The 18,445-nt window shown below is 38.3% G+C and overlaps 1 protein-coding gene across 4 annotated transcripts in view; it reads right to left on the bottom strand.

The window, feature by feature from the left end:
* Nucleotides 1-18,445, bottom strand: part of LOC103711194 (U5 small nuclear ribonucleoprotein helicase) — a 51,868-nt gene that overhangs the window by 22,577 nt on the left and 10,846 nt on the right. For all 4 annotated transcript variants that reach the window (XR_005512241.3, XR_015967203.2, XM_017843650.5 and 1 more), the window contains exons 13-32: nucleotides 17,590-17,655; nucleotides 17,345-17,497; nucleotides 17,170-17,253; nucleotides 11,995-12,069; nucleotides 11,789-11,920; nucleotides 11,645-11,710; nucleotides 9,716-9,781; nucleotides 9,458-9,580; nucleotides 7,709-7,858; nucleotides 6,252-6,464; nucleotides 5,987-6,142; nucleotides 5,424-5,648; nucleotides 5,233-5,334; nucleotides 5,053-5,133; nucleotides 4,862-4,942; nucleotides 840-1,043; nucleotides 646-762; nucleotides 427-549; nucleotides 262-351; nucleotides 57-182 (exon numbers count right to left, since the gene is read on the bottom strand). Coding sequence is in view for 2 of the 4 variants with exons in the window: in XM_017843650.5 (XP_017699139.4) it covers nucleotides 57-182; nucleotides 262-351; nucleotides 427-549; nucleotides 646-762; nucleotides 840-1,043; nucleotides 4,862-4,942; nucleotides 5,053-5,133; nucleotides 5,233-5,334; nucleotides 5,424-5,648; nucleotides 5,987-6,142; nucleotides 6,252-6,464; nucleotides 7,709-7,858; nucleotides 9,458-9,580; nucleotides 9,716-9,781; nucleotides 11,645-11,710; nucleotides 11,789-11,920; nucleotides 11,995-12,069; nucleotides 17,170-17,253; nucleotides 17,345-17,497; nucleotides 17,590-17,655 (2,433 nt within the window). In the remaining 2 variants the exon portion in view is untranslated. The remainder of the gene's footprint in view (nucleotides 1-56; nucleotides 183-261; nucleotides 352-426; nucleotides 550-645; nucleotides 763-839; nucleotides 1,044-4,861; nucleotides 4,943-5,052; nucleotides 5,134-5,232; nucleotides 5,335-5,423; nucleotides 5,649-5,986; nucleotides 6,143-6,251; nucleotides 6,465-7,708; nucleotides 7,859-9,457; nucleotides 9,581-9,715; nucleotides 9,782-11,644; nucleotides 11,711-11,788; nucleotides 11,921-11,994; nucleotides 12,070-17,169; nucleotides 17,254-17,344; nucleotides 17,498-17,589; nucleotides 17,656-18,445) is intronic.

The raw sequence follows: 18,445 nt of genomic DNA, 5'->3' as shown, positions 1-18,445 counted from the left end.
CTCCCCATCATCTTTTCTTTATGTGACACTGAGATTGACATTAATGGTATCTTCACCTTCATCACATAGCTTCGACTATGCCAACTGCGACTGATACCATCCCATTTTTCAGGAGTAGAAATTATGATATCAGCTGAGAATAGTGCCATAAGATCTGGAGTAAAATCCCCAGTCATCTCAACCTGAGAGAAACATTATCCTACCATCCTTAGCACATTTTTGTATCATTGTGTGACCAACAGATATATGCATCAGACATACCATCTTCTTTCCAAGCTGAGAAACAAGCCGCTTTCTCCAGTCGTTCATTCTCTCCCGAACAATAGCTTTAAGAGGGGCAATGTAAACTACCTGAAAGGTATGATCATTCAACCAAAGGCATACATGCCTTACTAACTCAAATAAATTTATAATTAAAAAAAAAACCTTCATATCAGGTTCTGTGTTGAATAGATGTAACATCGCTAGCTCGGCTGATATAGTTTTTCCACTTCCAGTCGGGGCTCCCAAGAGAACATTGTCATTTGAGTGATACAGGACATGAAAAGCCTGCAAAGTAAACAAGAAGCAGGTCAACCACTAGAAAGCAAAATCTCAAACAGGAAACTAAGGCAACAAAAAAAAGATGGAGTTGGAGCACTTGACCTGTGTTTGGATTGGATTGAAGTGTGAAAATTTGTATAGGTTCTCATAAGCCTCATTGCCAAGAGCACTCACAGGAAGAGGTTTCAAATCAAGAAGTTCAGTGTGTGATATTTGTGTCTGAATAGAACATCTTTTAGTATGACGGACAATAACAAAATTTATGCAACTGCGGTAAAAGGTATTCTCATACTTACCTCTGGCAATGTGAGGTTATGGAAAGACACGGTGTACAGTGACTCTGCATGTAACCAAGAATCAGAAACAGCTCGAATAAAGTACTGTGGTGGATGTGGTTCAAATATTGGTACAGTAAAAGAAATCTTCTGAGAGTCTCCCCTTGCCATCCTCTTGGTCAATGTGAAGAAATCTGAATGGTAAATGTGGTCATTTTCAGAATCCTGCCCCCAAAAAAAAAGGATAATCTGAGCAGTCAATAACTCAAGGTGGAAAAAATATATTGTCTTCATGGTGCACTTGCATATGATAGTTGTATAAGAAAAGCTCACAAAAAAGGGGGAGATAGTCATTGAGGCTATTATGTACATAGAACGCCACACTGTACTATAATCAAAGTCAAAAGGCAATCCAGTATTCAAGCATGCACGTTGCATAACCACATATTATTGTTGGGTTTTCTTTTTCACAATAAGGTGCACACAGTTGAATAACTAACATTTCTTCCCAGTGATTCCAGCATTTGCTCAGTTTTTCTATATTTGATCCATACCAACATTTTAAAAAATGGAAGCGGTATTCTAGCGATCAAGGGACTACATAGTAGGTGCAGTATGTGGGCTGCATATGCAAATGCACATGCAGCTAGTATGTTTAACTATATAAATATAAATGAGATATATTGAGTACAATAAAAACAACAATTAAGACAACAATAACTTTCTTGACAATTAATGGCAATATTATTAAAAGTAACAATCAACAATTAGTACCAATTATTTAGTAACTAATACTGACAGGATGGTTATAAAACAACTGAAACCCACATGCGATCTGACCATCAGTTTGGACATGCTCCGGCCTACATAAGAGTAAGGCACATATTTGGCTCCATATGCAGCCACAAAATGCTAATCGAGCCACATATATGGCCGCATGATGCTAAGTCAACTGCCTTTTCAGCCCATATGTGGTATGAGACGTATGACCGTATATAAGAAACTAAATATAAGCAATGCAGTGCAGTCAACGGACAACATATGCATATGCGGCCACATATGCAGCCTTATGCACTTCATTTTAAAACACGGATCCATATCCCAGGTTCCAGCAACTAAGATTTTATATGTCCAAATCTTAGCAGCCAGAACCTTCTAACTAGAGTAATGAACCCAATTTGGAAACTTCCTAGATACTTGAATCAAGCACGAACTTCATGAGTACTTGCTTACTTCAAGAGTTTCTAAAATGTCCACTTCTCAAACCTGCACCCATACCCACTCTTCCCCTTCCTGATTCTAGCCATGCCCTTAAAAACTACTAATTTATTGGTCTTTAAGAACCTACCAATGTACCGGCCTTGATAATATAGTATAAACTTTTATAAGTGCATAAGAATCTTGTAGAATTTTTATCTTCCTTTCTAGTCACTTCATCAATAGCCTAAAGAAAATTAGCCACAATGTATCATTTATCTTGTAATAATGTTGTCTTTTCCTTTTTCTATAAAAATGAGGTATCAATGCCCTCTCTCATAACTTCATGCAATGGCCTCTGAAGCTAACTCTACAATAGCTGGTTTGGCTTTGTTGTTGCATACTTATACCGGAATAATTCTCTAATCATGTCAAGTTGCATATTTATTAAGATAATGTTGAATACGATTCTTAAGCAAATTAACCTAGCTTCTCCCTCACTTCTACATGTAAACTGGCATCTCAGAAAGTAATTGGTATCAACATTCTTTTTTCTTTTGCTTTTCTAGAATTTTTTCTATGAAATAGGAATCAGGCTAGGCAAGGCAAGCTAATCAAGCCTGCTGCGTCAAAGTGGAAATTCGACATTTGACGGCATCTAACTAAAGTGAATATGTAAACAGAGACTTCTCTCTGCAGCTGTAGCTGCTAGGATACTCCAATTGTTCAGCTAACCACACGGCGTCCAATCGCCCAAACATACGAACATACTATAAAAGAAAGAGAGGCAGTCTCAAATGAGATTACCCCTCTGATTCGTCACCCGCTGAGCTAACGTCGCGATGGTTGTGTTAGAAAAATGAGTCAAAAGATTTCGGTTAGTAAATCTGGGGACCCAGCCTCACTGACGTTAACGAATTGTCTACTCTACTATTCGCTCTGTTTCGGAAAGCTTTGTGAAGGCCTACAAGCACAATGCTTATGTTGCGTGCAATATCTCTGAATCTGCTTCATGGATAGTTTTTTTTTTATTATTTTTATTTTGGTAGAGATTGTCTTAGTGTTCAGTCAGCTCTACTAAATGAATTGGATGCCTCGGCAAGAGCATCGTTCCCATTCCTACTTCTCTTGTGTCCCTCCATCCCAGATCTCTAGGAACAGGGCTGAGAGCAAGACCATTAAAGGAAGGAGTCGGGATGAGAATGTCACATGGTGGCGTTCCAGCCTCTCTTTGTCCAACTCATTACGCAATTGACGTAGTAGACCATGATTCTTTCAATGACGTATTCAATCAAGACAATAAAGATAGATCGTAATAAGATCAGGTTACATGATTGGTCTGTGAAGGAAGATCAAGAAAGATAGGGTTCTTTCTGTCTTTCTTTCGGAAAAGAGAGATGGGAGTTCGACTCTCGTTCTATCCATTTTCAGCAGTCCTTGGACATGTTGGAACTCTTGATGGCAGTACCGCTCAACTAGGAGATGCTTGAAAGTCGATGTCTCAATGTTCCCAAGAGTCGCATCCAGCCCCGAAAGGGAAAGCTATGCTTCAAGCTAAGTCAGTCGGGATCCAAATACGAAGTCGTCTTCTTTCGTTCTCTTTTCTTATTTATTTTTCAGGGCCTTTCTCGCTGGGTGAGCGCACTTTACTAATATAATAGAAAGGGGTGGACGGGGCTCTATCTATAACTAGAGATAAGCTGACGACCATATTCGGGATACCTTCTCCTGGACCAAACCCAGACACTGGACGTTGACCAGAACGGAATCCTATTTCCAGACTAAAGATAGCACTCATATTGGATACCCAATAATCAGATCTTCAAAGATCTTATATAGTAAGTAATTTATTAGTAAGTCAGTTACGTAAGTCAAGTCAGTAAGCTAGTCATACGAGCTAGAAAATGCAGAAGAGGGTGACTTTTGACTTGGAGAAGGTTTCTTTCACGATTCATCAAGGCGGCTTTGAAAAAATCCTCCCTTCCTGGGAAGGCAGAAGGCACAGGAATCAAATCCACTTGTTCAGTCAAAACCGGATGGCTCGCTTAAAAAGGCGAATATGCACTTTCTTTGTTTGACAGCTTGATCGTTGGTAAAGCTTTTTCATTGCTAAAGGAGATCAAAGCGATACTTTCCGGACCGTACCACTTGATCTAAGTCAGGTTATTCGCTCTTTTGTTACACTTGCATCTCCCTGAGTATGACTATCTAGTTTTTTCTCTCGTAGAGTCCTTATGTATATGCTCAACACAAATAACTCCATAATCTTTGTCCAAAACCATATCATCCTAACTTTTAATGCACCTAACATTATCCAGCTACTTCTCTAAAGAATATATGAACCATGTTGCATCAATTATCAGCAGTAATATTTTCATCTCTCTTAGTAAAGACTAGTTATAATTTCCATCTAGAAAGGTAATAAACAATTGCTTATTTTAACCAGGAAATAGTGAACCAATATGAGGAGTCTAAGTGACAGAAAAGAATATTGACATATCCTACACAGCCCAACCTCAGTATGGACATTCCATTAGCTCACGAGATGGTGATATTATCTAAACTTGTTTAAACTAAAGTCATGTACCTCAAAGTCTATGTTTCTTTATGCTTCTGATAGTCCCTCAAAATTATACAGTGCATATCCTTATGGACCAAAAAAGAGAATAGAAAAGAACAAGAAAACAAAACTTACTAATGAAAACAATTAGAAAATGAGTTTATCAGAGGATATGCAAACAGATAAATGACTCAAACAGTCAACCATTTATCATATGAACTTCAGTGATGACACGAACTGCAGAAGTAATACAACAAACAAGTACAACTTAATTAAATTTTCACACCTCAACAAGAATCAACCAACGTTGAGCAGTACCATGGAAGCGCTCCTTCCAAACAAAGTCAGGAGTTATAAGAAGATCTACCTAGAGAAATGACATGAATACTGGAGTAAGTCGGTAGCTCAGTAAACACTTCAAAAATGCTAGTTCAGATGAGCATTAAATTCGCAACATTGTTCGAAGATCCAACTTACCTTAAGAACGGTTCTGGTAATAGGACTTATAGTGGCAGACAAAATGATGTTCGGGAAATACCCTAAGTATTGCTTGACCAACTTCAATGAAAAAAGAATGAGTCATATGAATCATAATTATCTAAAATTCAAAGGATACTACTGAAATAGATAGCATTGCAAGACATATAGTGAAAATACCTTCCCCCCGGGAGCATAACGAATCAGAGCACCAATATCTTTCTCCTCCATCTCGAAGAGACGATCCAAATCAGCCCCTCTTTCTTCAAGTTTTCTTAGGATCTAAAATAATAAACTAGAAAATCAAAAGAGGATTTACATGTAATATGGATAAACAGTTTAAAAGGTGCTTATGGAGATTCTACACAAACCTCCAGTGAAAGGTCCCTGTCAAACTGCCTAAGTGGATGCTGATGAGGCCAAATTTGGCGATCCACAGCTTTGCAATATTCCAACATGAAACATGTCATTTCGCACCACCCTCTACGCAAGCAAATTTCAAACAAAGCACGCATAATACGACCCAAGCTTGCACAAATATATGCTGCATCAGAAATTAAAGAGAAGCTCTCTATTGAACCACGTGATATGCGCACCTGTGTAGTACAGAATACCATCTTGGGCTTCAGAGTTGTGCTCTTATCAAAACATAGTGAATAACTAAAACCCATGGTCTGCCGTACCGGCTGGTATGGGCCGGTACGGTCTGGGACCGGTACCGGATCAGCGTGGAATCCAGTACCGGTAGTTTATTGTTGAAGAATCGGTTCGGACCGGTACGCGACCGGTTCGGACCAGTACGCGACCGGTTCGGACCGGTACGGAATCAGTACGTACCCGTCCGGGCCGCCACCGGTACGCCAACCGGTACCAGTACGCCAACCGGTACCGGTACGGCGGACCTTGACTAAAACCAATGGTTAAGTTTATGAACCTGAATAAGGATTGAAATTTTCCCATGCTTATCAGTGGTTCCACCCTTAACTTCTAATGGGCATGCAAATTTAGACAGTTTTTCCAGCTCATCCTGTTCCTCCTCTCTAACAGCAATATTTTCGAACTCAGAAGAATGGGCCACCATGTTGATTACCTACAGCAGTAATTTAAGAATAGTAAGCAACAACAGAACAATTAGGTACATACACTAAATGGATTTTACTCGTGCTTGTTTTGTTGTACAATATGACAGTCATGCTTACTTCACTATCATTCATGTGGCGCCTAAGCATCAAATTATAAGTTTCAACACTAGAATATTGAAGGTAAAAGTGGCTGGCTATGCGACCAAGCTCTGTGCAGTAAAAATTGCCACTTTTTTCATCAAATCGCATCATTTTTGCCTTGTCAAGGGCTCGTGCAGCATCAGTTATAAGAGATCGTTGTTTGGTAGTCAAGGAAGGATCTCCAATAACCTATAAGACCACAAGAAGCTATAATGTCAAATTTAAGTAGATACATGAACAAAACAGTACAATGTTGAAATTGAAAGTGATACAACACTCAACCAGAAGGCTTCAATGCATGATAGACCAACATAAACAGTCCTTAGCTTATACAAAACATTTTCTCTCATATATCTGATAGCGGCAGGACTAGACACACAGTAGTCAACATTGACCTAACGTGGAACAGTAATATGAGCAGGCATTGTTGAACAACAAAGAAACAAAACTAAAATAAACTAAACTCTGGACTTTTCATATTGATAGTCAATCCTCATACAACAGAATGAACTTAAGACAGAGAATTACTAAATTACTCTTGTCAAAAAAAAAATGTTGCCAAATGATAGCAACACTTGGAAGAACAACATGCACAGTCTAAAAGAACCGAGCATGGGATTGTCAACTAGTATAGTTTTAAACATAGGAGTTGGCATATATCAGAATTAGAACTGAGAGATGAAACATCTTTTTCCAATTTCAAAGAAAGAAACAAAGAAACCAATGAAACTGCAAGGGCAGTATAAAGGACTAGCAGGAAAAAAATCCAAAGAAAAGGAAGAAATATGCGAGTTAATATTTAGGATTTATATAGTTTTCTCAAAATATGTTCAGGATTCATATATTCACAACACCTGACGAACTCAAGTACCTGACTTGGCAACTTCACCAACATATGTAACAAGACTGGAATAACCAAGTCCACAGGCTGTCTTCAAAATTTTTATACAGTTTAAGATAAGCTTTACAATAATGCTAACTTAGACGATATTTGAGAAATGCTCAAAAGAAGGAAGCAGCACAAGAAAAACAGGACCGGGGCAGGAACCATTCCGCGAGTAAAGTAGAGAGCCATCTGATCAGCTCTCACTCGCTCCAAAAATTCTATGCAAAAACTGGTGGAGACTTTGGAGATATCCTCATATCCAACTCAAGAATGCAAAGGCATATTGAAAATTGCTCTTGAGTCCAAGCATTACACTTTGGAACTCCTAATATTTGTTTATCCTAACTGTAACATTAATTCAATAAATGACACCAAGACCAGAAAAGATGAATATTTCATGAGCAAATGTCATACGGTAAGGCATACCACCATTGTATAAACAAGACCCTGCCGAGAATCTTATCAATCACGTACAAATGCCTTGTCCAAGAAACAGGTGTCAACTTCTAAATGAATCAATAAGATATATGCTTCAATCTTATCATACCTCATCCCATGTTACTCCATACACCAAAGGATTTGTCTTCATCCTTATAAATAAATATGTATATCCAAGCCATGCACATGCTTCCTTGACATTTGTTACTGTGCCCAAGGCCACCTCGGCATTCAAATTATCTTTCAATGAGTTAATGAACTGCATAAAAGCAATAACAAACAGGAAAATAAGAAACAATTTGACAAAGACTTAAAGAAGTAATACATTAATTGTTATATGACATAATCTGATAGAATTCATATCAGTACCAATTGACGTTACAGTAATCTAGACTTGTAAATACATGATTAAAAGTTGCTTAAAAGTTCCAAACTGAAAGACAGTAATAGTCTTAATCAAGGTTCACAGTACTGCTTTTAGTACCCCAACCAATACCGGTGTCAGTACTGGTTGGTTGGTATGGTGTCAGTAGGGTACAGTACAGTTTGTACAAATACAACGAACCTTGGCCTTAATAGGATCATGAATTACAATATCTAAAATCAACTCTACCACAAAGTACCCAAACCCAAGACTTAGACATCAGAGTGACGGACCTGACGGTATGAGTATAAAACTTAAAGTAATAGGTCCATCAGAGGAAATCCTTAGGAAAAGGATCAGGCACTTATACAAACACCTGGACTTGACATCCATGCAACGTAGATCAACTAGCAATGAAGAAGTACAGAACTTAACAGCAAATGCACAAGATGGAAAGTTAGGTATTGAAAATATCGAATTAAAAAAATATCTCCTTGTGTTTCTGGAAGTTAGCAATTATTAAACAGCAAAGGCTACAGTACTTGCAATTTTCCTAAGATTTTCACATCTACAAGGAATTAAAGTTCCATAATTTCAATTATTATTCTTAAAAAATAAAATCAACCTATCATGTAGTGCATGAAAATAACGATTAAAAAAATTTATAGTTGCATATCACATATTTATTAAGTACGCAAAATATACATCACAAGTTTTCAAGATATAAAAGAACTCCATTTGCAAAATTGAATGACAACGGCAACAAATTTTAAACCATGGTATGCTGAACCGGCCCGTATCGGACTAGTCCGATTCCGCAGTGAAAAATGGTGCTGGCCCCATTGGGGCCGGAACCAAGCGGTACAGGGCCCGTATCTGCCTGAACCGGCCAGTACAATAATGGGGCCAGAACCAAGCGGTACAGGGCCCGTATCGGCCTGAACCGGCCAGTACAATAATGGGGCCAGAACCAAGCGGTACGAGGCTCGTACCGGCCAGTACAATAATGGGGCCAGAACCAAGCGGTACAAGGCCCGTACCAGCCGGTTCCGTCAGTGCGAACCGGCCTTGTGGAATTTAAATACCACAGAGCAACATTTAATGCCTCTTTGTAGCATTGCCACAGCAGGATGCCCCAACCCGCTGCAGTATTGTCGTTGTGGCATTTAATACCACAACGCGCCTCGCGCGCGCTACGCATTGTTGGTCGGTTCGGTACAGGTCCAAACCGGAACCATACCGATCTGGTAAGCGACTGGTACGCCTATTGGTACCAGTACGACATACCTTGTTTTAGATAATCACAGGATAGTGATATTGCTCACAAAAATCTAATAATATGTTAAATAAACAACTGATGCATAAAGGTGAGACAGAGAGAGCATAACCATAATCATAGTTTTAAAAATATACTGCATAATCTTACCAAAACCAACTCTTAAAGTATGCAAGTCTTATTATACTAATCAAAATTGAAAAGGAGTAAATCTTGACCTGGCTTTCTATAGGGAGTTGACTTGTCAACAGTCTCAAATAATAAGCCAATTTGTCATGAGTTGTCATAATAATGCCTTCGCCACTTTTGTCAAACTGTGGCCTTCCAGCACGACCAAAGATCTAATATACAAGCAGCATAATGATAGAACATAAAAAGTTGTTTTATTAGCTGCAAATTCTTTTATACAATTGAACTTTCATAAAATAGTTACTCATGGAATAACTTAAGGCACAACTATGATTCTTAAATCTTACCTGCATAACATCAAGCATACCCAAGTCCCGCCACCCACCAGCCTTGGGATCATATAGTTGTGTACCCTGTAGTGTCATGCAAAGAATGAAAAGAATATGAATTATAATTATCATAGCATGACACTGTTAGACTAATGTCATTTTACATTAAACAGAACAACATTCATGTCAATGCATTTATTCTAGCAAAAGAAGTACGGCAGACAGTTCCAGCATTGTACAGTGAGAATGTGATGACAATTCATCAGGATTTATCTCCAGCCGGTAAAGTATGAGAGATCTTTGTGGCTGTACCTATTCACGTGTAACTAATAGCAATAGCATATTTAGGGAAACAAGGTACTAATGGAAAGGGTCATTAGGTTATCTTGATTATGCACCCGCCGATCCCCCATCTCTTTAGACTCTCCAAAAAAGACTAACCAAACTTCATTGTGAAACCTCATTCCCTCAGTTCTGATAAAATAAAGAATGACAGAATGAGGACCAGGGAAGAGCAGCTTTTTCATTAGATTTTCCCCCATTCTAATTTCTACATGATTATGGTATGTTAATAATACAGGATGTCATGTTTTTCAAAGGCTATATTAATCAAGATCCTTCAATGATGTAGATGATAATTATGCTTAGGTTCAATCTCACAGTCATGTTCAATTCTTCCAATCCATGTATGACCTTCATACTCATATGAAGACCACATAGCCTAGGATTTTGCAGCTATTTATGGTGAAATTTGGGAAACTCGGCACATGCACTTGATCTACCACCTCTACCATTTGCAATAAATCCATGCTATCAAACATATTAGTTCATAATATTCCATTAAGATGATTACTTGACCAACAGTTCATAGACCAAGGAAGGAAACCAGAACAATGTCTCAGGTCCTGGAAGAAAAGATATGCATGTGCATCCCAGTCATAAATGAATATGCCAATTATAGCATACATGATTGTAAAGCTAATGCCCAACATAATCTACATCGATATATAACCATAATTATAACCATCTTGCTCAAGGACTGATGTGCCGGAACCGGGGCCTAAACCAGTTGCCCGGCCGAATGGGTCGGTACAGCCCATGTCGTTCCGTGTTGGGCCCATACCGACACAGTAAAGAGGGCGGAGGAGAGGGAAAACAGAAGAGAGGAAAAGAGAGAGGGAGGGAGAGAGAAGCAGGGTGGCGGAGGCCCGAGGGGGGCGACGAGGGGTTTGCCAACTTCACTTAAAAATCGCAAAAATAAAAAGGGGTCCCCCTCCGGGATCCCTATTCCGAATGAAACAGAAGAACCGAAGGTGGAGCCCCTCCTCCGCCTCCTCCGCACGGCTCCCCAACCCTCTGCCAGTCGGCTTTCACCTCTCTCTCTCTTCCTTCCTCTCCCTCTCCCTCCTTCCCCCGCTCCCTCTCTTTTCCACTTTTTCTTTCACCTTCTCCCCCTCCATCGCCGATTTCTTGTTTTGATTGCCAGAGTCGTCCCGGTCCGTCGCCGGTACGGCTCGATACGCCTCGAACCAGGCGGTTGAAGATGGTTTTGCAGACCATGATCTAGCTTTTTCCACTTGTTTGGGGTTAGCTTTACGGATCCTTATTCGCCAAGTATTCCTATTCAGAGCCACCCCAGATGTTATTCCAAGTTTTTCCATATCCTTCTTCACATCCTCCATCCATGTTACCTTAAGTCCCTCCTTTCTTGCATTTACATACCCGCGCAACAATTATAAAAAATTTGGGTGGCCAGACTTAAGCAAAATCAATCAATTGTAGTTTAAAAACTGTTTTAACTGCTATTTTTGGCGACATATATAGAAATCATTAACAGATGGTCTTTCATAAGACAAGATATAAGTGCAGTGCATATTTGCCCATATTGTCACAGCTCACAATCATAGTAGATTTCAATACCAATCATAGATTCATGGTCCAACTCACCTTGATGATGACTGTATGAGCAGGTAAGTTTACTCCCCAGGCCAAAGTTGCAGTACATACAAGAACCTGAAGCAGAAAAATTAAAGTATCATGGCACTTGAGTCCTGCACAAAGATTTATACCTTGAAAAGAAATGTTACTTACTTTCAGTAGACCGTCAGAGAAAAGGCGCTCAGTCAAGCCTCTATCAGCTCGAAGCATCCCAGCATGATGAATACCAAACCCAAATTCAAATAACTCAATAACTTCCCGATTTTTGGACTTACTAACTTCTCTCTGGATGACTAAGTTGTGTCAGTCAACACAGATTTAGAGAAAAATGTATCCAGAAGATACCAGTGAAAGATTACCTTAATCAAAGAAAATTGAGGATGTTTATCATTCATAAAAAAATCCAGTTCGCCTGCTTTCTGGGCAATGTCAATCTGCATCAACATCCAAGATGCCATCCAAGATACATCATATTTTGTAATATCCATGCCAAAATCATAAATACATGTAAAACAAAAAAGAAATAGCATATAAAACTTCTGCCTTAGCGCAAATGGTCAAACAAGGTTGAAGTTACAGGTTTGTACTAGTCCATGCAGGATGTACCATGCCATACTAGTATAGGAATGCTACTCAATACACCCCCTCGGTATCATACCATACCGACACATGGTAATCGGACATCTTTGTTGTAATGGCACGAAGTACTGTACCATGTAAGTAGGTATGATACATGCTGGTACCCTCTATACTAGTCCCCAGCCTGTATGGTTACCAATAATTCAACCTCAGTGGCCTTAGGCTATTCAACTAACTAGAGATTGGAGCTCAAGTTTAGTGTTCTGCAATGAAAAGCTTTTGGGTTACTTGTCCTATTTATCACTTTAGCCTCCCATATTTTTAATACAAGTTGATTTTTCCTTGGCACCCAGTTTGATCCACATTTCCAGATTAGCTTCCTGCATCATATATGAAAATTTTAACCAATGAATCGGATACATGAAAGCTTATATGGTGCTAGCAAATGGGCATCCATAATACATGTTTGAAAAAAAATATATACACTTTAAATGCCTTATTAGAAAACCCTAAATACATAAAGTTCGTATAAAGGAAAGAAAGTAAAACGAAAAAATAATGATTACAAATAAAAATTAGAAATATGATATTTGAATTCAATTGGATAGCTGATTAGATTTTTATATAGCAAAACCATCAATAACTACAGAAAAATTAACAGATGGAAGTTAAAGAGAGAAATTGGGATGTTGGGGGTTGAGATCCTAAAAATGGGAGGGGGGAAGTTTGGCATAGCATAGCATGATCAGTCTTCCGATTGAAGATAATGGAAGAAGGTGTGTTGTTCATGGGAAGAACTTGGGAAGTTGGAATTCAATCTTTCCTTGTTTCTTTCATTCTTTGCATAATTGTCCCTTTAAAGCAGAATTATGTAGTGATTTTTTTAAGAAAATAGTGGGCAAAGACAGATGGAATCTTCCAAAATATTCCTTCTCTCACTTTATAAACATAGTTTAGAAAAACATATTATTGGAATTTTATCCGACCTTGTATCTTGTATTTTTACATAATCGTCCCTTTAAACCAGAATTATGTAGTAATTTCTAAAAACATAAAGGCAATATGGGAATAAATTTTTACAGATTGAATCTTCAGCATATTCCGTCTCAGTTTATAATATAGTACAGATAAAACATATTACACAGATATGTTTGTGTGCACATAATGTCTAACATATATAGTGACATATAGGAAATAAAACACATGCATGCATATGTGCACACGTGTAATTTTCAAGCTTTGTCCCAAGTCCCAACTATCTGAAATTAATTTTATGCATCCTCATTTGCATAGCATTCCTATTTTGGGCTCCGTCTGAAATTATTTCAAACTATTTTGTATCCTTTCTGACAACTTCCATGTCCCCTTAGGTTTTCCATTCTTTTTCCTACATCCTTCATATCAAAGACGAGAGTTAAGCTCGTCGTTGGAGTCCCCTCAAATATTCTATGCGCATGCCAATACCATCTCAATTTATAATCCATCATAATATCCCTTGATTTGTGCAACTCCCATAGCCTTCTAGTAGACTAATTTCTCATTCTATCCTTCATATTTTTACTGGAAGTGCACATACATCCATATGCTGCTCTAGGGTGGGGTCGCCGAGTTGTTACTACGGTGACTGCCCATAACAACAACACACATGTAATCATGTATTGGTAGATCAATAGTTTTCTAGTCAGATTAATAAGCAATTGTTCCCCTTGAATATTAACAAACCATTATCCTATGCTACGGGATATTTGGAATGACAGATGGAAGTGAATGAGTTTGCGGAATGTATATGAAAATACGTCACTTTTGGTTATTTTAACATATATATGTTGTTGTTGATAGAATCATCAAACTTCATCGGATGATCACTGTGCAGTTGATATGTTCATTTAAAACCTAGAGCATTAGATATCTCATATAATGGCATATAAACAGACATTTTTATTATTGAAATTATTCTTCCTTTTCTATAAAGTTTAAAAAGCATTTTATTTTTATACTCATCTTTTTTGTCCATATCTATGGCAGTGCCGCATTACTTCTTACTAGCTTCTACTTATTATTCTATTTTAGGGAAGAAATTAAGTTGGGAGAAACTAACTAGTCAATATCCTCCCAACTATAATTTGGCACATGCAATGCACTAGGTGTGGAGGTGAACGACACCATACGATGAGCCTCATTGGCAAACTCTAGAGATATATATTCCAAGTGTGCACGTAGATATACATGAAAACAGTGAAATATTTGAAGGAACAAGCAACGTGCTTAAAGAAGGGTAGCATTTTTTTATTGAAAGAGACTTATTATCCAAATCACATGGATAGGTGAATCCTGGTAAAATTTTTGGTAATGGCAAATAACAAAATTCAACAATCTTTTATATAGACATTAGAAACCTATCAATTCCGGGCTGTGTACAAATTATACAACTTATAGGCTACTCTGGAAAATAGATGAAAGAGTTCACATGCAAAGCACGTGCACATTATTAGTGTTGATAAAAGTACATTGACACAACTCACATGAAATATTAGTGACATGGTAGGTCTAAAAATGGAATTATATGGCCTAAGAAAAAGGCTACACAAAGTGTGATTTTTTGTGACACTGAATAGAAGTTGCTACATGAGCAGTTAGATATTTAAATCATGTCTCAAAGCAATAGTACTGGCGAGCCTGGTAGTAGAGGAACCATTCAGAATTTCAGATTATCAAAGCTAACAACAGAATCTGGGAGTATATGGACCAGAATCTTGGAGTATATGGACTGTGATTTGTTGTGAGGGAATTAAGCTAACTCGAGAGGCATATGCCTTAGTGGCAGCTATGGTGTAGCAAAGGAAAGAACATACACAATCGATCCCACTAATATACTAACAAATGAAACAGACGGGGAAAGAAGCCACTGAGAACAGAAACTTGAGAAAGTATAAAATTGTCAAGATGCAGCATAAGAAGGACCAGCTATGGTTGTACACAAGTGAACTAACAAACTTAATCAGTGTATACTGACATGAGGTTGTTGGTGTCAAGATAAGAGAGTGCAAACAAACTGATCCCAAAATTTTGCTAACAAACAAAATAAATGGAAAATAAGCCATCATGAGCACCAAGCTTAAGAAGGTACACGAATGTTAAAATGCAATCTCAAGATGATAGATTCAGTAAAGACTGAAAAGCACAGAGCATTTGGCATCTAAGCTGCAAAGAAACAAAGACTAAAGGGACTAAGCATAAAGTCTGATAGCTGATGCAGACCTGCACATGAAGTTGAACCATGAAGAATCACCGAACACCAGGACTAAAGGGGTAAGAAAGAATTACATGAATCAGCAAAAAATCAGAATCCAAAAGTTAATCCAGAAAATTAGAAAGAATGATAACAAAATGACGGTCCAAAAACATGTCAAGGAAGGCCAGTTTAAGCAAGAAATCTCTAAAAGGTCAAGATGCATATCTTTTTTTTGCATGAAAAATGCATACTGAAAAATAAAACATCACAAACAAAAGATGTGATTGAACATGGAGGGGTTGAATCTGAAGGCTTGAATCAGCAAAAAATCAGAATCCAAAACTTAATCCAGAACATTAGAAAGAATGATCACAAAATGACGGTCCAAAAACATGTCAAGGAAGGCCAGTTTAAGCAAGGTATCTCTGAAAGGTAAAGATGCATTTCTTTTTTGCATGATAAATGCATATTGAATAATGAAACATCACAAACAAAAGAAGTGATTGAAATGACTGGATCTTGTAAGACAAATGGACAAGTGGTTGACACATGAAAAGAGGTAAACATCATGCGTGTAGAACATGGGAAAATATGAGAAGAGAAATGACGTAGGGAAAGGTCATTTTAAGCAAGAAATGTGTAAATTGATCAAACTGCATACTAAATGATGAGAAACCACAATCATAAAAAATGTGATTCAAGGTCGATTCTGAAGGCTTGAGTGCTTACAACAAAGAATAACAAAAGTGGCATGCGAAAAGAGGTAAGTCTGTATAACATCGAAGTGTAACAGCCAAAGAAGCCTCAGGAACGCAATGCTAGATGGATGGCAGAACTTCAAACTGAAAATTTCCTCCAAAAATAAATTAAGGTTCAAATTATTGAGTTCGTTTATGAAGTCATGTACCCACTTTACTTGAAATCCATGTAAATATAAATAGAACAAATAAAGCAAACAATATGTATGTAGCAAAAAGAAGATAAGCAAGGTTCGCCGTACCGGTACCGAACCCCGTACCGGTGCCGCACTAGTATAGGCGTACCGAGTGTCGGTACGGTACCATACGCTCGGTACCGACCGTACCGACATTGGTGTACCGATACCGGTACCCATCGGTACGGGTACGATACGGTCGGTACCGACTGGTACCGACCGGTACAGCAAACCTTGAAGATAAGTGTTATAGCATATACACAATAAAGCAGGAGACCTACCCTTTGCAACCCCCCACTTCCTTCCCTTTGCCTTCCTTTTTACAAGGTTACTACACTCATTGCCTGAAGAACATGGATTCGGGGAAAAGAATTGCACAAATAACAGAGGGAACCACTAATCTGCTTCAAAAGCATGCAATATTGAAATGTTTTGTGAAGAACATTAAAACAGTTTGGGCATTAATCACAACAAAAAATGTCACAGGGTCTCAAAGCTTAAAACATCTCAAGTTCCTGTCTAAATTTCGAAATAGTCAAACCAAATTAACAGTGAAGAGCAAGTGCCATCTTAACACATTGCGGCCATGATGATAATACAGTTCTAGACAAAGAAGTCCCAGATTCAATTCAAAGAGCAAATGATGAACAGATGAACAAAAAATCAACTGAACTCACAACTAAGACCTGACCTGTCTGGTAATAGTATGAACATTTGGAAAAAAATGAGTAGGCGAATATGTAAGCTTGATAAATACTCACAAAAGGTTAAATGAGAATGAATAATTACCAGTGTTCTTGCAGTTTTCCCTGTGTCCTTGCGAGAATGAACAAAAACCATTGCTTGATATCCTTGCTTTAATGAATCTGCTACCTGATACAAATGCTCCACAATAAATCCCAAAGTGACTTCAAGCATTGATATAAGACTGAGAAAAGCTTCATAAGAAGTTCCTAGAGAAGACCTTCTCATAGCATATTGAGTTGAACAGTTCCATTTTTTTTGTATAGTCCCTCTCACTAATCCCAATGTACTGTTGAGCTAGGGGAACTGGACGATAACTTGAATCAAAAAAGAACAATCCACTTTCAGGATTAACGCGCAAAAATTGTGCAACCTGTTCATTAAAAAAATGAATATATTATGTTATGAAAGACAAGATGCTACTCATTATAGTACTAAACATGTACAATTTATTGCCAGCAATACCTCTATATAATTGGGTAGGGTAGCAGATAGGCCCACAATGCGTATCATAGATTGTGTTGATTCAACCTGTTAGAAATCAGAAGCGGTTGAAGCAAAGACTAAAGCTTCTCATTGTATTGAAACTCAAACTATATCAGCCTTGGAAGATACAGGACTAAGCAATATGTCAACTCACATGGACTAAAAAACTTTTCCATGATGCAAAAGAAAACCAGTTAGATAAGCTATGAAAGTTATTTAAGTGCATCATAGCAATATATTTATAAATAGAGAAGGGGGAATTTGAAGAAAGTGAATATATATAAGGTATAGACAGGTACAAAAGATTCGTTCCACAACAATAAAGAATAAGCAAATAGGTAATGAGTCCATGGTATTTTAGCTTCTCACGAATAAGTGTCGATGAGGAAGAGTCCATAGATAGATATAACTAAGGTCCGCCGTACCGGTACCGGTCGGCGTACCGGTACCGGTCGGCGTACCGGTGGCGGCCCGAACCGGTCCCGTACCGGTGGCGTACCGGTCCGAACCGGTTCCGAACCGGTCCCGTACCGGTCCGAACCAGTCCCGTACCGGTCTCGTACCGGTTCTTCAACAATAAACTATCGGTACCTGATTCCACGCTGATCCGGTACCGGTCTCTGGCCGGACCGGTACGTACCGGCCCGTACCGGCCGGTACGGACTGGTACGGCAGACCATAGATATAACAGTGCAAACAACAATGGCTTTGATGAACAATGTCATTATAACAGCAGTAATATTTGCAAAAGTAAAATGACAATCAGTTGATTAACAGAAGAATCATAAATACGCTGCCTAACATTCATTTTTGGTTCCACCAGAATATCATATTA

This window comes from Phoenix dactylifera, chromosome 7, assembly GCF_051530095.1.
Source record: "Phoenix dactylifera cultivar Ajwa chromosome 7, Ajwa_hap1_PhDact_Kaust_v1.1, whole genome shotgun sequence".
Classification (NCBI taxonomy): Eukaryota; Viridiplantae; Streptophyta; class Magnoliopsida; order Arecales; family Arecaceae; genus Phoenix; species Phoenix dactylifera.
This window is presented reverse-complemented; position numbering and strand designations above follow the sequence as displayed.